At 39.2% G+C, this 26,749-nt stretch overlaps 1 protein-coding gene across 9 annotated transcripts in view; it reads left to right on the forward strand.

Annotated features, from left to right (window-relative positions):
• Positions 1-26,749, forward strand: part of RARA (retinoic acid receptor alpha) — a 211,055-nt gene that overhangs the window by 59,681 nt on the left and 124,625 nt on the right. For 7 of the 9 annotated variants that reach the window (XM_032236703.1, XM_032236701.1, XM_032236709.1 and 4 more), the window contains one exon: positions 14,020-14,507. In XM_032236703.1, the coding sequence (XP_032092594.1) occupies positions 14,333-14,507 (175 nt within the window). In that variant the 5' untranslated portion in view covers positions 14,020-14,332. Of the gene's footprint in view, positions 1-1,668; positions 1,848-14,019; positions 14,508-26,749 lie in introns of those variants that run through there. The other 2 variants (XM_032236707.1, XM_032236713.1) reach the window with 2 other exon arrangements.

Here is a 26,749-nt window from a genome sequence, read left to right on the forward strand (position 1 = left end):
TAGTAAGGAGAACCTGCTATTGAAGCTTCTTGTGCATATTAAATAGACACCTGAATTCCTCGTGTGCAATGTATTTACCTGATTTTTACAAACAGGTCAGTTTGTTCAAACAAACAAATAAATATATTCCTCCTTAATCCTCACTATAACCCAGTTAAGTCAAATATGTTAGGAAATTGACCAAAATTATGTAAATGGTTGTGGATTGGAAATTTAAACTAATTCAAAAATGAGTATTTAGTGGCTTTATTTATTTATTTAGATTTATATCCTGCCTTGTAGAGGAACTCCATCCTAGTCCTCCCTTGCTTACATTTCCCCCCCATTATTGAAGTGGGAAGGAACAGGTATGGAACCAAAGGAATAGGTATGACAAAAAATATGGGGCAGAGATTATGGAGTGCTGAGCACCTATTTGAGAGAAGCTCTTAATCACCAAACTCTTTCTTTTAGATGTTTCTCTGCAGCCACTATAAGCTTAAAAAAATAAATGAAATGAATAAAAGCAGTTTTCCTGCCAAGGCTACTACTGGCCTTCTGTCTTAGGGGTGTGATCTATGGCCATCACTAAATAGCCTCACAGCAACTGGAGTCTTGTAGCACCAAGTAGCTCTTGGCTGATCAGTCAATTTGGGGCGGGTGGGGGAACTCTTTGCTCTTTGTGCTTATGGAGGAGGGGGGAGGGGGGAGTTGCATTGATCTTGCTTCATCTTTATATTTCCCCAGACACAGCCCTTGGCGTTAGAATGTTTTCTCTGGGTGTGCTCTTGAAGTAAATGAGAACTGAGTGAATAAAGTGACCACATTAACAAGACATAGGCAGCCCTGCCATCCCCAGAGAGGGCAGAAGTAATTACCTGTCCGTTCCTGTATTGTTGCACCTCCCCCCGCCCCCCCAGTCTCGTGCATGTGCACTTGCCTTTACCACTGGTCACTGCACACTCAGTTGGGTAGCAAACTGTAATCACATTTATGGTGACAAATGTGGTTATTAAAGAAAATGGGTTAATCCGCCTCCCACAGTTGGAGGTGGCTTAGTGGAGATAGAGAAAGGGAGGGGGTTTCCTCCAATATCAGAAGGGGCAGGCAGAGTGGACTAGGAGGGAGATCAGTAGATGAGTGGACAGCTTCATTTAACCTCCTTGACGTGGCAGGACAAACAGAAAGGGGGTGGATGAGCTGTAGGTCAGTTCTTTAAACGGACTTGGTTGACATACAAAGGTCAATAGCCACTGAGTCATTCCCTTGGCTTGACTATCTGATTGTGTGCATAGATGGCACACATTCCTAGTTTTCTTGTATTTATGCATTCTCTAAGGGGGGAAAGTGATTATCGTGGTGACCACAGGGAGCAATTGTGTTTTGACCATTGCAAGAAATTGTTACCAGCCAGAGGGTTGCCACACAAAGTGGACCTAGTTGGGGCAAGCATAGTAGTGGCCCAGATTCTCCAAACAGGTGCTATTTAGATGCCTTTGATTGCAAAATCATATAATCTGTAGACTGCATATCAGAGGCCTTGTGGATTTGGCATGGGGATATATATCTCAATATACTCAGTGTATCTTGTAGCTTTCATTTTGGGGGAAGGAAATGTGTGAGTCAGCGAAGGGCCTGCCAGTGAGATTGCTGCCAAGTAAAATGGGTGCTTCCCTTATCTGTGTCTAGGCCTGCCCCACCAAGGGTTTAGGGATGGTGTGGAGAAGTCCCGTCTGCAGTTGTTTGCTGTGCAGATGAATTTGACCTGCTGCTCAGATCAAGTGGATTGCATAATCTGAATGCATGTCTTTCTACACCAATTGCACTGCCTCATCTGGAGTTGGGTGACTGGCTTTACATCCTTGAAAGTAAGAATCTCGACTTTGGAGCTATGAAAAGCAGCTTAAAAGTTTGTGATCAATGTTTTCATGATATATTTTTTTCTCTCCAAAAAGGCTAAATACATTGTTTTCTGTTGTTCAAAGGGTGGGTCTAGTTCTTCATTTCTTCCTTGTCCTCGCCAAGATTATGAGGAATGCAAAATATGCAAATCTATGTAATATTAATTTGTACAATTTATTCCAATTTCTAAATTTAGCTTTCGGATTTTTATGATAATAATACATCTATGTCAGTTATTTCTACTTCTTTATCATTAGAATATATTTAATCCAGGTGTGTAAATAGTTATATGTTTACTCAGTGTGGCTGGTGTCCTGGATCTTAATCTTTTAAATCATGGGAACTCGAAAATGTTAGTCACTTGTAGCTTTGAAAGGAGTTAAACTAGTTGTGTATATTCAGGTGTGCTAGAAAACATTTTTTGTGGTAGCTGGTATGGAATTATTTGAATGGCTGGATGAATAGCCTAGCATTCTTTAAACCTGAGCCATCCTATTGGCTAGAATAAATCTCTGTGTGATGCCTTAAATACATATGCAGGGAAATGAGGTTGATAGCATGTACCTTTTGTACATGGTGGATAATTGATAGTGGATTATTTCTCCTAATTAATGATGATCAATAGGCAGTAGTTACAGAATAATTCTATTCATTTGTAGTAACATATAGTAAAAGGTTTGACAATGATTTTACTTGTAAGAAGAAAAGAAACTCTAAACCATGGAAATTCTTCTCATTAATATTGTATTTCACTTTTAAATTTCACATTACATGTAGGTAAACAATAGCACAGTTTCATATTTGTATGAAACACTATCTACAACACAATTGGAGTGTCCCTTATTATGAAAGGGATTAAAATTTTTGTTCAACAAATTTGTTAAAAAAAGTTACTGTTTGTGGCCAGATATTCTCTTTGCACACAATCCCATTTCTTGGAATTTCCCTTGAATATCTGAAAGCTGATCCTCTTTTTGGCTCTCTCACATCATGCCCTCCAGAGGTTTGGAGAGCACAGGTATAGGTTTCCTAGCTTGATTGATAGAAAGCACCATCATGATGAAAAAGTGCATAACTCTAGCTATTGCTTCCTACCTAAGTTCATTTTGGAGGGCTAAGGTACACAACACAAAATGTGTTTTGTAGATCTGACCATCTACCGTTCTTTTAGTTTGCTGTAAGCCAGTAAAGAACAACCTTATAATGGTCAGAAACCCACTTTATGCTCTTTGAAAAAGGGAGAGAGGAAGCGGGAGGGAGGGAGAGAGAGAGAGAGAGAGAGAGATATATGCCATGATAATAATTTGGGTGGCAAAAACGACTTCAGGGACTGATCCTGGACTATTTTGGGATGCATTTATTTCTCCAGCAATTTCTTTTGAGACTTAACTCCTGGAGAGTTCCTGGATCCATAAAAATGGTTGATCTACAATTGTCTTTTGGGTTTTCTTAATGTTTGGAATAGTACAATAAAATTTCCAGGTGGTGTTTGATCCAAATATTAGATAGAACCAATCCTGTTTAACTTTTTGAGAATTTCCAGTTAGGGGTCTAGCTTCCTCCATACAGAGGTGCAGCTGAAAGCAAGTGTGTTCCTTGAGTTGACAGAACTTGTGCACCCCTATGATTCAATCCTAAGATAAGGGTTACCAAAGCAGCTTTGTGTTCATCTAACACAATTTATGCATCTGGGCATAGCATATTGCATTTTAATGTGACCCGGTTTATACAATGTACTGGGCTAAGAAATGCTTAGATGGTGAACATGCTGAATTATAAATTGCCCATTTCCATTTTAGTTTAGTTTAACAATTTGTGCAGAACTGGATGCTGGTTTACCTTTTAAGGGTGGAGAATAACAGATCTGAAGAAAGGGATATCCTCAAGGGAGCTGCTTTTAACCCTTTTCTCTCCCCACTGCACCCAAATTCCTCCAGCTTTTTCACACTGCTCATTTGGGTTTTTCTAAAGATAAGACTATTATATTCCTCCCACCCCCCATTCTCCCATCCCAATTCCAAATACCCCTAGCCTTTTTCTGAAGGCGTAGGAGGATGGGTGGGGTCCAGCCACCTGTTCCTGAGGCAGCATGGCGCGTCTGGGCCTTCTCTGGGTAACTGGAGTGGTGCATTCTTGGTGGTAATTTTAGCTGCTGAAGCTGAGCTGCTTCAACAGGTGGAATTTCATTTTGCTGTTGAAAGGCCTGTTGTTGGGAGGAGGGGGAGAATTTGTCTGTATAGAGGCTGGGAATGGGCGGGAGAGAGGGAGAATGGAATATGCAATAGATGCTGGATATTAACACCCCGGGGAAGGCAGGATCTCCTCTTTTTTGTCTCTTGATGGCATCTAGCTCTTCCCCTATATCTAAAATTCCCTGGGAATTTATTAACTATTGCAGATTGTCCAGTAGCTTTCTAGACTAGGAATTGTGCACATGATAGACATCTGGTTTTTAAGGGGGCTAAATTATTTAGGGAATAGGGACTTTTTTTAAAAGGAAATTCCAAAGCAGTCTGTATAGCTTACTTTAAGGTACCTGGAGAATGAGCATTGCTGGTCTGCATAAAAAAATGTAATAGTACTCCACCTTCTTTTCTTTGTTAGTGCTACTTGGGCAGTACATTTTGTTTTGTTAATATAAGAACGAGAGCAAATTGTTACTGAAAGAGGCTTTTTTCTTCCTCTTTCCTAAATCTACTCATCCTTTAATTTATGCCCAAATAAGTAAGCATTAAATTATGTTGAAAACAGTGAAGCTTTTGATTAAACCAGTGTAAGATTGATATTTAATGGGAAATGTGTTTAATGGGAATAACAATTTTGATTTTTTTTTCTATTACATTCAACATCAATTATACTTTTATCTTGTTAGCAAATAATAGGGTATAATCACACTGAGATTCCCGTCCCTCTCCTTTTACAAAAATGTTCTCTTTTGAAAATTCAAAATCTATACATGTTACAGTGTTTCTCTAAAAATAAGTCAGGGTCTTATTTTCTTTTGACCCCTGAAATAAGCAGTTGGCCTTATTTTCAGGGAGGTCTTATTATTTTTGAGGTGCAGGAGGTGACGAGAATGGTCACCTCATGGCTGTTGCTGTGTTGCAATATTTTCAGAGGGGTTTATTTTTTGGGGAGGGCTTATTTTATCACGTGCGCTCAAAAGCCCGATTGGGCTTATTATCCAGGGAGGTCTTATTTTCAGGGAAACAGGGTAGTAATTTTAATCAAAGATGTAACAAGCATCTAATAATCATACTTTGAGTAAATCTACTGAAACTAAATTAATTCCAATTTACTTTTGGCCATTAGTTTATGTTGGATGCTTTACCATATACCCTCACTACAAGTATAATAGCAATAGCACTTATATTTACATATCACTTCATAATGCTTTTAACAGCCCTCTTTAAGTGGTTTTCAGAGTCAGCCTATTGCCCCAAACAATCTGGGTCCTCATTTTATCCACCTCGGAAGGATGAAAGGCTGAGTCAACCTTGAGCCAGTAAGATTTGAACTGCTGAACTGCAGCTAGCAGTCAGCTGAAGTAGCCTGCAGTGCTGCACTCTAACCAATGTGCCACCTTGGCTCTTTTAATATAATATAATCTAGATGGCTAGTCCTTGCTTTCTTACCCTCAATGAGGTGAGGATAAGAAGTCAATAGATGCCTTATTATTTTTTTCTTTGAAGTTAAATATTTGTTATAGCTTTAGGTTATTAATGGTGCTTTGCAGATTAATAGAAACAATCTCTTTGCTGAGTTTTTGTTCAATAATTTTGACTATACTCCCAGCATCAAGTTCGGGTTTGTTGCAAAAGAATTGATAAGAAGTGTGGTTAAAGGTACCTCTGTAATTTGAAATGAACCTGGGTGACCTTTTTTTGGTGTGGAGGAAGAGATCTGATTGCTTTTCTAATATAGACGAGTGGGAAAAGTGTTTGGTTAAGTCAGGCAGTTTGAGTCACTTGTCTGATTATTTTGTCTCAGAATTATTAATATGTTTCTTCTTTAGTAGCTAGGAAATATGACAGTCAGAACCAACAAACTGATCTCCCATTCTGAGCTGTTTAACATTAAAATGGCAAGCTCGAAAATTACACATAATGTTTTGCCAGGGGAAAAACACAGAAAAAGATTGGAAATGAGAATTAATCTCACTTTTCCAATTCCACCAGTTCTGATGGAGTAGTCTAATGCTTTCTTTCCAGAAATATTTGGATTATGTTCTCTCTGTTGTGTGCTTCCTTTTATGATGGCCATCTTGGGCAACTTCATGCCCAGCTAAATATTTAATAAAGTATTTCCATCATGGGTCCACTGACTGGAGATGGGGAGAAGGGAAGCTTCCACCAAATATAATCCAGTGCTCCTCAATTTGATGAAGCTTTTATTGCACAGTTGTTGCCTTCATTCACAAAACGTTATGTTGAGCAAGGGAGAAGTGACAGCCAAAAAATGGTACTTTTTAAAAAAACCTTTCTTTTTCTATTGCATTTTCCATATTCTATCCCCCCCTCCCCCCAAAAAATGACTCCTTGGTGCTTTTGATCAGTGCTGTCGGAATTATCTGAAAATCACCTTGATCTCCTATATGGATGTCACTTTACTCAGCCAGGTCCCCCTTCTTTTACATGTTCTCCTCTGTGACAGTTGTGAGAGGCATGGGCAAAGACCTTGAAGGGGGGAATCTGCTGTGGTTCATGTTCTTTTCCTACCCCCAACTCACTTAACAGTATGATTATGACTCAGATTCAATAGCCTAAATCCATCTTCCTGTTCCATTAACTCTATTCCATTTGGACACTGGCATCCTCAACTCTCAAACTAAGCAATGGTTTCATAATCACACCATACTTACCTCTTGGAAAGAGTTGGTTTTTTGTTTATTGTCATCTCAGTTTCTCTGAATCTCTGGTTCTACTTGCCTCTCCCCGAAACAAAATTGTTGTCGCGTGTTAGGCCAATACAAGGAGGAAATCCACAAAGCTGTGACCACACATCAGATTGTCATCACACTTCCTGCTCTGTCCTCACTTCACATTTACTGGGGAAGCAAGGGTGGAGGAAAGAGGGTGGCATTGCCATAGCAACAATTTCAGTGTTGTCCTGTTATGCCTGTCTAACTAGCTGCGGTGTTATACTAGCCAGTGCTTTGAAACAGGGTATCTACAGTCCACTGGGTTGGGATCATAACTCTTTTTTTTCCAATGCAGAATGGGAAGTTGCGGGGATACCTAGGAATATATGACAAATGCTTAGCTTAACAAATGTTTGGGAAGGGTTTTTTTTTGGCAAATGTTTTTTTTAAAAAAAATTCATTGGTGAGGTGGGAGTGCAGAAACCTGAATGTTCTTATGAAATCTTATTTCTTTAACATGCTGATCGTGCACTGAAGTTAATGAGAAGTAATGAAGGATCCTAGTTGCTAAATTGAAGAATGCTGTGATTCATACTTTCAAGATTTGCCATTTTAGGCAAATACGACCCAGCTATGGAAATTCATCAGCGAGAAAAAAAGAGTTGCACCCAGACTTGAAGTTGCCATGTATCATTTCACTTCTTTTAGATTTTTCTTTTTTATTAGTTTATAGTATAAAATACAAAAACAAATAATAGGAAAAATAGGGGAAGAAAAAAGGAAGGGAAGCGTGTAGAAAGAGGGGGGGAGAAAAGGTGTTGATTTCCGACTCCCTTTGCTGCAGTAAAATAAGATAGTAACATCAAATCTCAACTTTTTACTCGTACATATCTATCTCATCGGTAAATTCAAAATCAAAGTTTTATTTTTTTCTACCTCAAGCACAAAATCAAGAAATGGTTTCCAAATAAAAACAAAAATAGTTACATTTTTTTCTTTTATCAGAACAGTCAATTTAGCCATCTCTGCTAACTTCATCAACTTTTGCAGCCATTCATCCATTATGGGGATCAAACTGTTCTTCCATTTCTGTGCATAAAGTATGCTGTCAACATACATAACATTAAATTTTCATTTTTTTCATGTTTTTTTCCATTAAACCAATCCCCCCCCCCCATTATTTCAGTTCTTGAGTGAACTTGGATGTAACGTTTGGTTAATATTATTGATGCTAAAATACAAGAGCAATACAAGAGCATCTTGAGTGAACTTTGAGATGCAACGTTTGGTTAATATTATTGATGCTAAAATACAAGAGCATGGTTGAAAGAGCAAGGCATGTTGTGTTATCTGAATTGTGGTTTCTGTTCAGTATCTGGATCCCTTTCTCTACCTGAATAGGGTCATTAGTACAGCTTATTTTGAACACCTGGAAAACACAACACAGACATTGATTGTAGGTCTTGAAAACTATCTTTGATTGATGTGGAGAAGTGAAACTGGCAATACTGGGAATTGAAATTGATGACAGGGAAGTTGTGGGTGGGCACATGCTGGTTGCAGGCCTAACAGGAAGTCCTTGATTGGCATTTTGCCTGAAGCTGGTATGGAAATGGATGTCAGCTGGTATCTCTAACAACAATTCTACACAATGACGGTGTTACTTTACCATCAGTCTTTCAATTGTAATAGGGTGGACGGTATATTGTCACTGCTGCAACTCAGTAGGAAGACATGAGGTGGGTTGATTTAAGAGTGAAGCAACGTAGCAAACCTTTAATTCATTCTTGTGCTTTCCTTAAACTCTTCTGCGTTTTGTTTAGCAGTTATCCAGTGGATACAAAATAAAGGTTAGTGGCATGCCTATGTGATCATTCCTGATCTCATTCTCTAGTTTTTGTTCGATAATTAAATACAGGCCATATCTAAGATGGCATCCCAGGTTTTAAAGTAATATAATTAACTTTAATCTAGCTCTTTGGCTAAGTTATCATTTCTCTTCCTGTGGTTTCCTGGATAGTAAAGCAACTAAAAACCAACAAGTCTCCTTCTCCGCACTTTTCTACACACATGGTGTACTGCTTCTTCCTCTTTTAACTCCACCTTGCATAGAATTATGAAGCTATCAGAACAATATATACAATCTACCTTTCCTTAAGAACAGAGAGATAACAGATATTACATCATGTCATATATGGATTCTTACTTAACATCCACTTTCCTCTTTATTTTTACACATATTTATCCTGTGAGATATTTTGAATGACATTGACCACTGGTTTCATCCTTATTGGAGCTCCTTACATGTGGGTAGCTTGATGTTACCTCATGGGGTTAAAACTTTGTATGGAGAATTTAACTCATAGACCTTCAACTTCATACTATACTTTAGCTTTAGCAATTATCCCATTCCTGGTACTGAATAGTTGAAGGAAGTTATATCTGGAAGGATGGAATTATGAAGTATGTTACCCCAATCTACTTTGAAATAAAAAAATGTTCTTTTCAAATAAAAATAATATATAGTTGGTATTTTGTCTATACTCGGTTATTTTTCTTTCTTGTTTCTTCCCCAATAGCTTCCCCAATCTCTGTTAAAACACTGTTTTCATTTCTTTTCTCTTCTCCCTCCTTTTGTTCCCTTTCTTTCCTCCTCTTTGGGTATACAGAGTCCCACTAGTGAATTATTGTATCCTTCATGCTTGGTTGCAGTTTGTTCCTATTTCTAGTCTCTCATCCATTACCACGGTGGCAAAGCACTTTCCACAATAAGCCATAGCAGTGGGCAATTCAGCTGTTGTCAGTTGGGGGGGGGGGGCTATATTGATTTTTATTACTTTGCTTTAGTTTTCTACAAAATAGCTAAATTCTTTCATGTTGCTTGCAGCCATCTTTGAATTTTATGTAAAGGATAACATTGGTTGTATCCTTACAGAGTTTTTTGAGTTACTTTTGACTCCTGCCAACTCCTGGACAAAATCCTGCAGTTGTCTTGGCAGGATTTTTTTACCCTTTCCTCCTTTCTAGGGCTGAGAGAAAATGACTGGCCCAAAAACACCCAGCTGGTTTCTTGCCCAAGGCAGGACTCTAGCTCATGATATTCTGGTTTCTAGCCTGCTGCCTTAACACTATCACTGAACTCTCTTAAGGATTAAGATGTACCGTATATGTGCAAATATATGCAGTTTTAATATGTTTAGCCTCTAAGTGTTGCAGGAGTAGTTGAGAAGGATTGAAGATGGCATGCAGATTACTCTTCCCTCCTTCAAGGGGATTTTAGGGCAAAGTTATCCAAATCAGCATCACGTGATGGGTGAGTTCCCATTCTTACCGCAACTCCTGCCAACCTAGCAGTTCAAAAGCATGCAAAATGCAAGTAAATAAATATGTACCGCTTTGATTGGAAAGTAACAGGGCTCTGTGCATCTCAGCATATAATCGTGCTGGCCACATGACCACAGAAGCATCTTCAAACAATGCTGATTCCCTTGGCTAAGAAATGGAGATGAGCAGTGCCCCCTAGAGTTGGACATGTTGGCAAGGGAAAACCTTTACCTTTTTATCCAAATCATTGTTATGTTGTAATTTCACAGCTGCATGTATAACTATCCTCTAGAATGTCTATTCTCTTTAAATTTTAAACCTAATGTTACATTTTCCTTTGAGTCAATGGTAAAATATTAATAGTGAGGAAAATCGTTCCTCTAACTTTACAACTTAATGTCTGTACTTTCTCACAACAATGCTTTCTACGTGCTTTATGGGAGTAGAATTCAAAACAATGGACAGCATAACCCAAAGCAAAATAGAATACTTAAAAACAGCCCAAACACAAGAAAACAATACCACAGTATTCCTAAATGCTATCATATGGTCTCTGATTAATTTATTTAATTATTATTTATCTGTTTAGTCCAGTTTCCAAGACTGTTTATATTATATAAATGTATTTGTGGCTGTCAATCTCTGGAGACTGGAAGGCTGTGAGGCAGTATCTAGGAAGACAGCTCTGTAACTGAGTTGTCCTTTAGAAGGCTGGCAAAAGCTTTTGGGAAGGTGATCCTAGCAACTATGGCTTTTTATTGAGCTGATGGCAGTAGTGGTTATTTTTAAGTGTAAACCATCAAACAGTCCTTTTGGCCATAGAGTTTAATGTAAATGGAATGAATAATTGGTGGCATTGCATCTGTCCCAGCAGATGTTTGGGTCAGAACCTAAGCAAGACTTGTCTGGTTAGTACTTGGATAAAAAGAAAGGCAGGAAATAACAGAAGTTTAGGCTGGGAAGTTAGAAGCCATCTCTGAAGAATGTAGCTTCAGGTGTGATAGGGAGATCAATGATTTTGGGGTGGGATTTGCTTCTTCAGTGATGACTTCTAGACTCGGGCTCCAATCTGTTATCTTTCCACTTACTTGGCTATAGCTGGCATGCTTCCTGTTTTCTGAATTGGCTGAATGTTTGTTTCTTGGTGTCAGACAGAAGAGAGGCTGGCCAACTTACTTTGCTTGGCCAAAAGGAGGCAAAATCTGCCTTGCAACAAACCTTCTTCCCAGGGCAAAATATACTTTTTAGGCCCTGGGAAAGGTAAGACTCTAATAGAATCAGTCCTTGCTGTTTTCAGTGTGCTGTCCAGCCATCTGGAAATATGCCCAATCTCTATTTAATTGGGAATGTAATCTAATCTACCCCTGGGAGTTCTTTTTGCATAATGTTTTTAACTATTCTCGTTTTGAAGTGGGGGGGGGGAAATCAGGTCTGAATCCCACCTGAGTCTTGCGATACAGTCCCTGCCTTCATTTCTGAAACATTTCTTTTTCTTAAATTTCAGTTGTATTTTACTATTGATTTATTGATTAGATTTATACCTTGCTTTTATTTGTACATAATGCTCCCACTTCTTATTTTCTCTGTAGCAAGCGCCTTATGAGGTAGGTTGGGCTGAGAGAGAGAGTAACTGGCTCATTCAGATCACTCAGCCAGTTTTAAGGGAGGACTAGAAGTCTCTAAGTCACCATCTTATCACATCAGGCTACTTATAGTCAATTCCCCCCCCCCCCCAAAAAAAAATAGGTTAGCAAATTCTCAGCTATCCCATTATTAACTCCAAGCATGGAAGAGTTTTGAGAAATTTTAAGTCATCCGTGTGCAGTAGTGTGAAATACCAATATGTAACTAAGCTGAGATTTGGAGTTAAAAGTTTGATTAATTTAGCACACTATTGTAAATCATTTTTGCTGATAATTTATTGAATTGCCAATAATAGGTTGTATTTGCATAACATCCTCACATAAGACCAAATAAACCTCTGCATGATTTAGGATATTGTATAAATACATGAATGGGATAGAAGTGCACTTGATGGTGTGAAACAACAAAGTAGATGGACAGTCAATCTGAGGGGTTGCCTTTGTCCCCTGGCACTTTTTCTTATAAACTCCAGTAAAATGTACAAGAGCCTCACAAGAACTCCATGTCAGCTGGATCTAAAGAGAACTTCCCAGTAATGTATGCTGTGCTTTTGTGAGAAAGACAATTTTATATTTCCTCCCTTAGGCATGAAATAAAGGAAATAGAGCATAGTTTTTTTATGGAAGTGGTAGACTACAGTTAGGGTGGTAAGGCTAGCCCCCCCCCTCCCTAATTTCAGTTCAGACTTCCAATTTCGATTCAGACTTCTATTGGAATTACTTTCCTTCATCTGTTTCTTTCAGGAAGGGGAAAGCAGAGAGGTCTTTTATTTTGTTTTTCATTAATCAGCATTTCCTTTAGTGTCCTGTGTTCCATTCTGTTCCCCCTCCCATGATTTATGGTAAGGCAAGGGCAGCAGGTAGCCAAACCTTCCGACCTCCAACTCATTTGTCTGGAGGGGCTGGGCTACCTGTCACCTCCTGTCAAGGGAGAGCGATAAATGGTCTCTTGTGGTAATTAAGTGGGGGTGGGGGATGGTGGAGAGAATAGGGGCGAGGCATGGTGTTGATAGCAGGGCTGACTGGCAAGAAAGCCAAAGAAGAAATTATACTCATATGCAGTGGAATGAAGGAACCAAATATAATTTGGCAGCAGGAGTTGACCATGATTTGAATTTCCCCTCAAATTCTGGTAGATCCTCCTTCCTGACTTTAATCCCAATTACTTGACTGAGGTCAGAAAGTCGCAGAGTGTGTCTCTTCTTCTCCCAATAGCTCTATGTGATAGTTGTGCTCCTGTAATAGCTTTGGTAGTTATGTTTGCCAGCAGCATTAAATTAAGAATCATAATAGGTAAGATGGAGTTTGCTCAATTTAAAGTTTTCTTAACTTTTCTCTTTGCTAAATAATTTAGTATGGTTAAATATATTTTGTTATGGCTGTAAGTAAAAATATTACGGCACTTTAATTTATACTCTCTTTAATATCACATATATTTTTAGCAATACCTGTTAAATAATTATCTTTATTCTGTGTGGATTAAGTGTACCTAATAAAAGCACCAAGGGCCTAAAAATTTTTTTAAAGGACCAAACTTTAGCATACTGGCAAAAAAATCAACACTGGAATGTAAGTCGTTGTCAGGATAATGGAATTTTATTTTATTTTTTTATTTTGTACAATAGCAGAAAACAAACTTCTCTTTTACTTCTTTAAATTGTCCAACAGGAATAATGTGGAATATATTAGCTATCTATCTATTGGTGCATGCTCTTTATAAAAAAATAAAAATAAACGAAATATATTTATTTATTTATATGTAAATGCCAAATAAATCTATATTGATTACAAGATAAAATGTGAATTGAAGTCTCATATAAACAGAAATGTTTTCCAACATTGTAATATTTATGTTAATGTTGATGTCTGTGTGTGTGTGTGTGTGTGTGTATGTGTGTATGTATGTGTATATATACTTAAAGTCACAACCCCTGGTAAGCCCCAATTATGGGAGGAAGCTAACTGCTTCCATTATCAGCACAAATATCTCTCTCTCTCTCTCTCTCTCTCACACACACACACACACACACACACACACACACACATGTATGTATGTTCCATTTGTGACACAATACATATATATATGTATATGTGTGTGTGTGTATGTATGTGTGTGTGTATGTATGTTGGTGCGCGCACACACACACACACACACACACACACACACACACACACACACACAAAAGTTCTGGCTACAATCCTGTTTGGAAAAAAGTCATTTCTTTATGACTGTTAATCATTCGAATGCAGTCTGATTTTGTAATGTAGACTCTTGCATCTTTGCTTACTCTTGCCTCTCTCTTTCTACAGTTCTATCACCACCTTGTGCCGAGGACCTTGCAGCTTCTCCCACATGCTTCTTTTAGAAGTTCTATTCCCAAAGATTTCTGAAATATTTTTGAAATCTTGAGGACCCACTCTGCTTGCCTGGGGAATTTTCTGGAGGACTGAACATATTTCTTCTGCTTAACCTTGGCCTGAACCCCAAGGCAAGGGGAAATTACACTGATTTTGCATCAAGTTTTGACGATTCTGGACTGCTCCTCTATATCAAGTGCTCTGCATTCAGCCCTTATGTGAATCTTTTTTTAAATCAAGGATCAGGCCTGTGGATTGTGCAGCCATGGCAAGCAACAGTAGCTCCTGTTCTACACCAGGGAGTGGACATCTCAGCAGCTACCCAGTTCCTCACTATTTCTTCTTTCCCCACATGATTGGAGGCCTCTCACCTCCAGGAACTCTGCCTGGAATGCAACACCAGCTGCCAGTCAGTGGGTACAGTACACCTTCACCAGCTAGTAAGTAACCAAATTCAGGAGCTAAGTGGTTAGTAGGGGAGAATGTGGGATGATGCACATTTAGGATGAAGTGGCTCTTACTGTGTGTTAGAGCAGATGTGGGATGATGCACACTTAAGATGAAGAGGCTCTTACTGTGTTTAGAGCAGATTTGAAAAAACCATCACAATATTCGGTACAAGCACATTCTTTTTTTGTTGAATTAAGCAAAAGTGATCATTGACCAATGTATTTCATAAGTGCTCTGTTCTGTTACAATTCAGGTGACAACTTGCGGAGGGGATTGTGAGCTATACAAGCTATTTTTGATTTTCCCACACTTTTGAGATCCTGAGCTGTATTGTCTTCCTCATCTAGGAACTCCAAAATGGGTCTTAGCGGTATTATTTCTACTAGTGTGCATGTTTTTTAAAGCTTGACATACTTCCTGGATGCTACATTTGAAATGCTGTCTTATTTTTTAATTTCAAACTTTTGATGTATACTGTTTAATTAAATTCTGCAATATTCTAGGGTATTATTTCACAATTTCCTAATTAAACAAAAATATATTTGGCCATTTGTTTATCAAGTCAATGGTTAGGTGACTTATCACATACCCTTTGAAGCTTTTTTTATCAGGTTTAGGAATTTCTTCAGCTTCAAAATGTGTTTGAAACTGTTAGTTTTTATAAATTAGATACTTGATATTGACATTCAAGTTTTCTCACAGATACACAGTAATTGGTATACACAACAGAACAAGCACTATTGCTAAATATTTAGTTTTCTTATTCCACACCCATCCTGAAATCGTATCTATTCTTTTTATCTCACTTATTCTACAAAGATATTGAAAAAATGATGTGAACTCATAACAACACTGGGTCAAGTTAGGCTAAGAATTGCTGAATTCATATCTGACAAACAAAGTTAATCTTGAATGCTATGTCAAAACCAATTCATGTTCATTTCTATATGCAACCACGCTAAAGTGTGATTGCCCCATTTGTTACAGAAGGGAATAAACTGTAGTTGGCAGTCTTGGTGACTTCATTTTGAACCTTGCTCTGTCATTCTCTTCTTGAGCAATTTTGGGCAAATACTTGTTTCTCATGCTTGGTTCCTCTTAAGAACAAGGAATGACGTAACTTTTGGGAAGGGGGTTAGGACAAATTAAAGATACTTGAGTTTACAATTTAAAAGCTCAAGGGGTCAAAATGTAGTACAAATCTGAGTTTGAGAAGTTTAGAAATAAGAACTTTCACAGACAGAACTGGAGTTAGCTATTTTAGATAAATTAATTTCAGTTTTAGTGTGTGGCCATAAGAAGTCATGATGGTGAAGAAGGTTTTCCAAGTTATTTTGTACAGCCTAGAAAGTTATTTAGCATTTTTAGTTCTGCTGTAAGAAAAACTCAGTATCTACTGTATTTTTCAGAGTATAAGACACATCTTTTTTCCTCAAAAAAGAGGCTGAAAATCTGGGTGCTTCTTATACACCAAATACAGCATTTTTTGCCCCCCGAAGTCCTGCCCCTTCACCAAAATGGCCATGCATACCCTTATGTATGTTTTCAGAGAGCTCCTGGGGGCTGGGGAGAGCAGAAGTGAGCAAAAAAGGGCCGTTTTTTGCCCCCCAGCCCCCAGCAGCACTCTATAAGTCTCCATAAGACTATAGGTGCAATTTCTTTGACAAAAATGGGCCAATTTTCATGAAAAATGGCTTGTTTTTTGCTCATTCCCCCCCCCACAGGAGTACTCTGCAAGCCCCCCCCCCAAGGCTATTCATGCATTTTTTTAAAAAATGGGCCCATTTTTGTGAAAAACGGGCCGTTTTTGGGAGGTTTACAGAGTGCAAAAACTTTTTTTCCCCTTTTGGAAATCTCTTTAACTGATTGATGAGAATTACATTGATCAAGTGCTGTGCCAGCAGAAAAAAAGTCTTAGGTGCTGCAGATTGTCAGCAATTTCCTTCTCCAGCACATGGATAAATACACCTGAAAATATCTACCTACCCACCTTCTCTCTCTCTCTCTCTCTCTCTCCCTACCTACCTACCTACTGTATTTCTCCCCCCTCACTTTATTCCTCTATCTACCTACTTACCTACTCTCTCTCTCTCTCTCCCCCTTCCTATTTCTGTCTCTCCCCCCTCTATCTACCTATGTACCTACCTTCTCTCTCTCTCTTCTTCCCTCTCTATCCCTCTATCTACCAACTTACTTACTCTCTCTCTTTCTCCCTACCTATCTACTGTATTTCTCTCTCTCTCTCTCTCTCCCTCCCTCTCCCTCTCCCTACCAACCTACCTACTCTCTCACTCTCTCCCTACTACCTACCTACTTTATTTCTCTCTCTATCTCTTTCTATTTCTCTCTCTATCCCTCTACTTACCTACCTACCTACACACACTCTCTCCCTCCCTCCCTACTCTATTTCTCTCTCTCTATTTCTCTCTCTATCTGTATCCTTTTATCTACCTACCTAATTACTCTCTCTCTCTCCCTACCTACATACTGTATTTCTCTCTCTTTCTCTCTCTCTCTATCCCTCTATCTACCTACCTACTTTTTAAAAAATTTGCCTCTTCAAAACCTTGGTGCATTTTATACACCGGTGCGTCATACTCCAAAATGGAGTATGGCAAATGGAGTAAAAATGTGCATCAGAACTGATTCTGTTCATGGGAAACAGAAAATGTTAGTTCTCCAGACCATTCTTCCCACTATCACTTGAATTAAAAATAGAGATTTCCTGAGTTATATTCTGCAGGAATCCTCTTCAGGAGTTTTGAAATGTCCCAAACAAGAGGGCACATTACTTGAAGATAGATTGGTACAGTATATGCCCATCATGATACCAGTGTTTTGCACATTTACTGCAACACTTCTCCTTATGGGTATAGGTTCTGAAATGAGAATTGTAGAATACAGTGTAGCATGATACAGTATAATGTATATGAGAAATGCATCTTTGAAAACAGCCATAAAAGCAACCAGAGAAATTCAAACTGTGGTTGTCACTTTAAAGCCCTACATTATAGATTCAGATTATTTGCTGACTCACCTATCCACAATGATTACACATTCTTTTGAGTCCCTTTGGTAAAGGGATGTCACCTACCCTGTTTTCCTCAAAATAAGACCTCCCCAGATAATAAGCCCTATCAGGCTTTTGGGGGCATGCGCTAAAATGAGCCCTCCCCTGAAAATGAGCCCTCCCTGAAAATATTGCAACACAGCACCAGCCATGAGGTGATTATGCTCGTCGCCTCCTGCACCTCAAAAATAATAAGACCTCCCTGAAAATAAGGCCAAGTGCTTATTTCGGGAGTCAAAAGAAAATAAGACTCTGTCCGACTTTCGGGGAAACACAGTAGTAAATATTGGAAATATTCATGGTGCCTGCCTTATGAAACAGGCTTCCTCCGAAGATGTGGATGGCCCCAACCATACTTGTCTTCAGGAAGGCAATGAATAACCTAGCTTTTTCCACAGGCACTGGACCAAGGATATTAATGAAGCTCTGACACAGTTATGTCTTATCTATTGGTGATGAGGTTTTTATTGGAAACTTGACTTTGTCAATCTTCTTTCTTTCACTTGATTTTGCATTTTATGTCTTCATTTTGTTCACTGTACAGAACATACCTGACTCTTACTGTGAAAAAATAGAATTGATGTCAAACGTTACCAGATCATATTTATAGGAGTCTCGACAATGAGCTTAAGTCATTACATTATCCTGGTTATAATTTCAGTACTGCTTCTAATGTTTTATTTGTTGTAGAACAAGAGCACAACAAACTGTGGAGTGTATCAAGCTGGGTAGAAAGGAAAGCTATTGGTATACTGTCCTATTCCATCTGGTGTTTTTTCATTTCAGTTGAAAATCTCTGTATAAAAATTCATTTACAATTTAATATTACTTCAATTCCCAGCCACAAAATTCCTTAATTATATGACCAATCGTGAAAAATTAAGTAAGGTTGGAATTGCTTGGCACTTGGATGGAAGATTATCAAGAAACCAGGGTTGTAGGCTAATCTAGAAAATAAAAGAAAACCAGTCCTGGGGAAACCATTTTCTTATATTACCTATATAGTCACACCCAGTTGAGCTTAATTTGAGGGTGTCTTTACCTTTCTCAACAGCTGGCAACACTTAGCTGAACTTGGAAAATAAGTAGGAGTCAATCTTGTGGGGGATCTACCTGGGAATTCTAGACTTGGAAGAAAAAATCCTGGAAAAGGGAATGGCAAACTGAGGCAATAATGCTGCCAGATAATGTTCTTGATGCATTCAATTAATTTATTTGTGTCACATGAATGTGACCCAAATATATATCCTTGTGTTAGGAGCCCCCCCCCCTCCATATTTGAAACAAAAATATAAAGATTTCTTTATGGTTCTGTCATGATAATCTCTGGTCCACTAACCTGGAGACAACCTTATGCAGAATTCAATTTTGCATGCTATTGAAACCCTATGCTTCTTAAAAGGTCTCTGGTTTTGTCATAAGCTGCATCTCTTAATATATCTGGTGATGCAGCTGAGGAAAATATAGGAACATCATTGTGACAAAAAGGAATTATATTTAAGAGCTGAACAAGTGCTGCATTTTCGGTGAATAAGGTTTAGAACTTACACCAAAACCCAGTATAATTAACATGCATTAGTGTAATTCTTGAGATCTGTTTTTCTTTTGTTTTTTTAAACTAGCTTTAAGTAGCTTGTTTTAAAAATAAAGTTGAATTTCATGTGTTTCTATTCACTTTGCTGTGGCATAATTGCTATACCACATACCACATGCACATTGTCACTTGGTGAGCGTTCTTAATTTGAGGAAATTCATGTTTTTCAAAAGCAGGAACATTTCTTGCAAAATATTAAAATTATGCATATCCCAGAATTTTTTTTGTATTCTACCTTGACTTTGACTATTATTGTTTAAAAATGTTTCTAATCCCAATAATTAGTTAAAATTCATGTTTTTCAAAAGCAGGAACATTTCTTGCAAAATATTAAAATTATGCATATCCCAGAATTTTTTTTGTATTCTACCTTGACTTTGACTATTATTGTTTAAAAATGTTTCTAATCCCAATAATTAGTTAAAATGTTTGTATGAGTTTTTGTTCATAGACTCAGTTTTTCATTGAAAATATCTTCTGATCCTTCAGATCTCGATATGTTACTCTATCTGTTGATATCCATTTCCCTTCCATATATTGGTAATAGAAAAATGTAAACTTGTACGGTAGCATATTTTATAGAACAGTTCCCCCTTGTGATAATTACATAGAAGTTTTATTTTTAATTGATACCTTTCAAATTCTGCATTTATTTAGGCTGTAAATAAATGTGAAAACAAGGCTACTTGCACAAAATAAGATAGGATTCTGAAACCTATAGACAACAACTACAATATGCAAATTTGTTTATTCTTCCAGCAAATAATTATGAGACAACAAAAAGCTATGTAAAACGGTTTTGCTATAATGTATCTCTTAAGAATTGGAAATCAGACTTAAATTCTGGCTGGTAAAGTATTGCCATATCTTTTCAAGTTAAACTCTTCAGTTAAAAGTACCAGACCCTTTTGTGAAACAATGAGGTGTGAACTTTCATGTTTCTGCAGAAGTTGGGCCTTTTCACTTCATAGGATTGAAGTAAACTGAATGGTCAACATCTTTTGAAGCTGGAAAGTTCTTTCTTTTTTGTGGGGAGGGTTATTGTAATAAAAAAGTTGGCTTATATGTGCAGTTTAAGACTATCTTGACCCCTTCCAGTCCGGCTTCAGGCCCGGTTACAGCACAGAAACCGCTTTGGTCGCATTGACCGATGATCTCTGGAGAGCCAGAGATGGAGGCCATGCGTCCATCCTGGTTCTCCTTGACCTCTCAGCGGCTTTCGATACCATCGACCATGGTATCCTTCTGCGACGACTGCGGGAGGTGGGGGTGGGCGGCACTGTTCTGCAGTGGTTCTCCTCCTACCTCTCGGACAGGTCGCAGTCGGTGTTGGTAGGGGGGCAGAGATCATCCCCGAGGCCCCTAACTTATGGGGTGCCGCAGGGTTCGGTCTTATCCCCCCTACTATTTAACATATACATGAAACCACTGGGCGAGATCATTCGGAGGCACAGGATAAAATACCACCAATACGCGGACGATACACAGTTGTATCTGTCCGCCCCGTGCCAACTCAATGAAGCGGTGGACGTGATGAACCGGGGCCTTGAGACTGTTAAAGACTGGATGAGAGCTAACAAACTGGTACTCAACCCGGACAAGACCGAGTGGCTGTTGTGTTTTCCTCCCAACAATTTGGCCGACGTTCCATCACTCAGGCTGGGGGGTCAAAATTTATACCCCTCAGACAGGTTCCGCAACTTGGGAGTCCTCCTGGACCCACAGCTGAGTTTCGACCATCACTTGTCAACTGTGACCAGGGGGGCATTTGCCCAGGTTCGCCTGGTGCGCCAGTTGCAGCCCTACCTGAACCGGGAGGCTCTCACAACAGTCACTCGAGCACTTGTGATCTCTAGGCTGGAATACTGCAATGTGCTCTACATGGGGCTGCCCTTGAAGAGCATCCGGCGACTTCAGCTAGTCCAGAACGCGGCCGCGCGAGTGATTGTGGGCGCACCACGGTTCGCCCACATAACACCGATCCTCCGTGAGCTGCGCTGGCTACCTGTTGATCTCCGGGTGCACTTCAAGGTCCTACTTACCACTCACAAAGCGCTCCATGGTAGTGGATCTGGCTATTTGAGAGACCGCCTTCTGCCAATTACCTCCCTCCGTCCCATCAGATCGCATAGAGTAGGCCTCCTCCGAATTCCATCCGCCAGTCAGTGCCGACTGGCGACTACGCGGAGGAGAGCCTTCTCAGTTGCAGCTCCGGCGCTATGGAACAATCTCCCCGTGGAGATCTGCACCCTCACCACCGTCCAGGCCTTCCGCACAGCTCTCAAGATCTGGCTATCCCGTCAGGCCTGGGGATAAGACTTTACTCTCGCCCCTCCCGAATGTTGAATGAATGTTGTGTTTTTACCGCTAATTATTTTTACTCACATTTTCTTTTTGTGTTTTGTCCTGCACTCCCCTCCCCTATTATTGTAAGCCGCCCTGAGTCCCCTCAGGGAAAAGGGCGGCCTATAAATGTTTAATAAAACTTAAAACTTAAAAACTTAAACTTAAGAATATTTCCTCAACATAAGGTTATTGAAGCCCATTGTCTCCAATGTCTCGAACTAGACTTCCACAACACAGGGTGAGTATAGTATCCCAAATAGTCGGGTTCAACCATTTTGCCTGAAGGTGAGGGCTGGAGAGACTTAGAACATGGATTTGTGCTGAGGATTCCTGTATTATGATAAAATGTGATCTAGCGCAAAGCTGGGGTAGCTATTAAGAAATGTTTTATTACTCTCTAAAGCAGGGGTATCCAATCTTCGCAACTTTAAGACTTGTGGTCTTCAATTTCCAGAATTCCACAGCCAGCCATGCTTTAAATGGCTGGTGAACTGGGGAATTCTGGGAGTTTTAAAGTTGCCAAGGTTGGACACCTGTGCTTTAAAATTTATCTTTTTTAAAAAAGACCACACAATTCCTGTACTTTTTCCTCTGGTTCTTTCTTAAACACTGAAAATACTTCAGACATGGTTGTGCTCTTCCCCCTTCATAGGAAATTTGTGAGCAGGAACCCTAATTTATGAAGGGAGGAATTGAACTGAATTAAATGGGTATGCTAAGTAATCTTTAATTATTCCTGTTTGGTAACGAATTTATTTCCAAACAACTATTTTATTTACTAAAATGTTTAAACTGCTGAGTAACTGAAGCTCTCTCCATGATTTACAATAAAATATACTGAAATACTATACTAAAAATGACTAAAATGTATATGATAAAATCAAATAAAAGGCAAAATAAAAGCACCATATAAACTCAAAACAAAGGATTAAAATATAACTAATGCCAGCAAAAAGGCTTGGGAAAATAAAGTTTTTAGATATTACCAAAATGATGGTAATGTAGGAACTAGTGAAGCCTCTCTGTGGAGGAAATTCCATAAATAAGGTCCCATCACAGAAAAAGCTCTCCTCTTTGTAGATGCCCACCTGGTGAAGAAATCTGAAGGTCACATTAGATAGATAGAGGAAGTACTAGACGTGTATCCAGAACACTTTGACTTTTATAAAATACATTATTTGTGAATTGAGGGCCTTTGTAATATAATGATTAAAAGCATGATTCACATACTCCATCCTTCAGAGGGGACGTTTATATTAAAACTAATCATGAACAAATATAAGAACTCATTATGATCTGCAAGGACATACTCCTACACTCTTTTTGTAGGATCATGAAAAGATGGTTGAAATAGCTTTGGCTTTCATCACACTTGACCTTCAAATAAAGGACTATATTTTTATATTGCATTGCTTGAGGTATTCATTACATATATGGAAGAAAGAAAGCAGCACATGTGAGAAATGCATATATCTTTCAGTATGTATATGCATTCTGCCTATTGATTATTGGAATAGAATGGAAAATTGGGACTTGGCTATTTAAATTAACAGCTTGTGCTGATTGATACCAGTCAAAAGGGCTTGTTTCTGGAAATCTCAGTAATAGACACTTAAACTATATTGCCAAAAGTGTACTTCATTTTAGAATTTGGTTTTGTGCTTGTTAGAAACTTTTTAGTCTCTGTGTCCATAGCAGCATTTGGCTGAATTATATTTTACTTAAAATTCTTTTTTTCTTCTCGCTCCTTCCCCCTCCCTCCCCCTCCCTCTCCCTCCCTCTCCCTCCCTCCCTCTCTCCCTTCCTCTCTCTCTCTCCCTCCCTCCCTCCTGGCCTCTCCCACCTTCTTTTTAATAAACCTTAGCTATCTTTTGTGCTTGTCCCGGAGATGGATTTTATTAAAAGGGATATCTAGAAGATAGCCTTGGAAGATAGGTTTGAGATCATCTCTCTGCCTCCCCCTTTTAGAAATATTTCTCTCTTATTTCTCATTGTCTCCTCCCTTTCCAGGCAAGAGGGCTCTTTTTTATAAATAGCTTGAATAACAGGAAACAAAGGTTTAAAAGGAATAAACAAACCTCTTGACATAACACTGAGGCCAAAGAGGCGTGCTTAGGAGTGGGCGGTGTTGAGTAGGGACTAGAGAGATGAAGTGTGAATCTGTATTGATTGCTCACTCCCGCATCATTTGTTATGGGGTTCTTCCTTTGGATATTGTAAGTTTTCAAAGAGTGATTAGGATAGAGGAAGTCATAGTGCCTATGTACCACAGACTCTAACCAGGAGCTCATATATTTCACTTCAATGTGTGTGTTCTTTGGATAGGATAAGATCTCGTGTAAAGTTTAACCTGCCTGCAGTTAGCCACTAAGGCTGAAGGAAATGTATTAGGACTAATATACTAGGGTACTATATTTTAAATTGTAATATTAAATCGGTGCAGACATATACATAGAAATCTGACAGATAAACATACATAGGAATAGTCATTAGTCTAATTTCTGACATTAAAAAAATAGTGAACTTTTCATCTTTGCCAAATGAGAGATGGATGGGGGAGGGAGGGATTGAGATTGAGATTATGACTCAGGATTGTGATCCTAAACAGGGTTAGAATGGCTTCCCTAGATTCCAGGAACAATATCAGAACTCTCTGCCCCAAAGAGATCACTGTTAGAAACAGCTAAGATATTGTGCTGATCCTCAAACTCCCAGGCCTCTGATGAAGGACCAGAGGTGGTATTCAGCAGGTTCTGACCAATTCTGGAGAACCAGTAGCGAAGATTTTCTGTAGTTTGGAGAACCGGTAAATACCATTTCCGACTGGCCCCGCCCCCATCTATTCTCGGCCTGCTGAGTCCCAGCTGATCGGGAGGGAATGGAGATTTTACAGTATCCTTCCCCTGCCACACCCAACAAGCCATGCCATGCCCAACAAGCCACGCCCACAGAACCAGCAGTAAAAAATTTTTGAATCCCAGCACTGGAGGAATTGAGATTGAGGAAGACACATGTCATCGATAGAAGTGAGAATGGAGTGTGTGAGACAGAGAGGGGTGGGGGAGAAGAACTTTAATATAATTCAGCCAAATGCTGCCACAGATACAGAGACTAAAGGTTTCTAACAAGCACAAAACCAAACCCGTTGGAATGAGGTCAGAACTTGAGGATCTGAGGATCATTTTTCCATCCCACTGAAGGAGTTCAGCTCTCCTCAGCAGGAAGCCTTTTCAGACAGCCTCCAGAAATGAAAGGGAATCTTCTTGTTAGTCAGCAGCAACTTGCAATCTTCCCTGCTGGCCTCCACATTGATGTTTTGGGGAAGCTGTCAGAGAAGATGCCAAATGGCAATCACATGGTTCAGAACTGTGAACAGGTAAAAAGACTATCATAACTTTAAATGGTCATTAAACAAAAGATCATAAGCAGAGGACTATCTGTATCCATTTGAAAGTATGTGTAACATACTAAGAATAAAGACTGATTAACTTTGAAATTGCACAAGGCAGCCTATCAACACTAAATGTCAAAAAGGAGAGTATTCTGTGTTTAAATTATTCTGTTTTCCAGGTCATGATGCCCCTTTATCTGAGTAAAGAGAGTGGTGTGTGTGTGTGTGTGTGTGTGTGTGTGTGTGTGTGCGCGCGTGCCTACAGTGTAAGCTGCATGCATAAAAGATAAACAATTGGTCTTCGGATACGCTTCAAGGCGCTAGTCATCACTTATAAAGCCCTTCATGGTATTGAACCTGGGTACTTGAGAGACCGCCTGCTGCCAATTACCTCCAATAGACCGATTAGATCCCACAGTTTAGGCCTCCTCCAAATCCCATCCACTGGCCAATGCCGACTGGCGACCACCCGGAGGAGGGCCTTCTCTGTGGCTGTTCCAACCCTCTGGAACGAGTTCCCCGTGGAGATTCGAACCCTCACCACCCTCCAGGCTTTCCGCAAAGCCCTTAAAACCTGGCTGTTCCGACAGGCCTGGGGCTAATGAGCTTTTGTCCCCCCTCGCATGGTATGGTTGTTGTGTATTGTTTTGTTCGTCTTTTTTATTCCTTATTTGTACCCCCCCCCCCGACTTGGGTTGTGAGCCGCCCTGAGTCCCCTTCGGGGAAAAGGGCGGCATAGAAATATAATAAATTCAATTCAATTCAATTCAGTTAGTAAATGTTGCATATTCTAGATCCATTTTAACTTATGCATTTTCCCTGAAAGGAGAGAAACTTATTCTGTATTTTTTTAAACAGTGTGGAGCCCGATATCCTCCCGCAACGTGGAGTATCTTTGGGTTTGAAGCTTGTGTTCATAGCCTGAATTCCGTTCACTGGTCCCATGTGGAGTAGTAGATCCCTTTCTTGGGATCCCTTTCTTGGGATCTTCATGCTTATAATTAGGCTTCATAAATTGCTGAGTTAACTGGACATTATGGGAAAAGTTGCCATAGTAGTAACTATTCATATAGGTTCTGGGGCTGGATTCCAAGAAGATCAGACTTCAGCAAAATTTCAGGTGAGGAATGTGTGAAATATAATGGTTAACTTGTGTGAATATTTAAATGCAGCTGCCTGAAATGTGTCATTTGTTCTGGAAATCCCTGCTCCTGAAATGTAAGAAGACAAAGGCTGTATGTGTACACAAAGCACTGTATTCAGTGTTGTATGTAGGATGCATATTGTGGTTGCTCAGTTCTTCGATCTAGCTCAAATCAAATGAAGAGGCAGAAACATTATGTTAATCTCCATCTCTCATTAACCCTGCATTTTCAGAATTGTTACATACTGTTTAAAATAGATTCTTCCATTGATAAAGTCTTCAAGTGCCCAGGGTCAATTTTTATACACAGCTGAATGATAACAGGTAGTCCTCAACTTATGGTCGCAGTTGAGTCAAAAAATCCTGATACTAAACAAGACAGTTGTGAATTTTGCCCCATTTTACAACTTTTCTTACCAGAGTTGTTGAGTGAATCACTGCAGTTTTAAGTTAGTAACTTGGTTGTTAAGTGAATCTTTCCCAATTTGCTTGTCAGAAGTTTGCAAAATGTTTAATGGCGCTAAGTCTGAAGAATGATCATAAATCACTTTTTTTCAGAGCTGTTGTGACTTCAAATAGTCACTAAAGGAATGGTTGTAAGCTGACCTGTACCTGAAAGTTTGAGACCTAATTTTAGGAGGAAGGGCCTGAAGTAAGACCAGTTAGCTTTAGGTCACAGACCTCTAA

This window comes from Thamnophis elegans, chromosome Z (assembly GCF_009769535.1).
Source record: "Thamnophis elegans isolate rThaEle1 chromosome Z, rThaEle1.pri, whole genome shotgun sequence".
In the NCBI taxonomy this organism is placed as follows: Eukaryota; Metazoa; Chordata; class Lepidosauria; order Squamata; family Colubridae; genus Thamnophis; species Thamnophis elegans.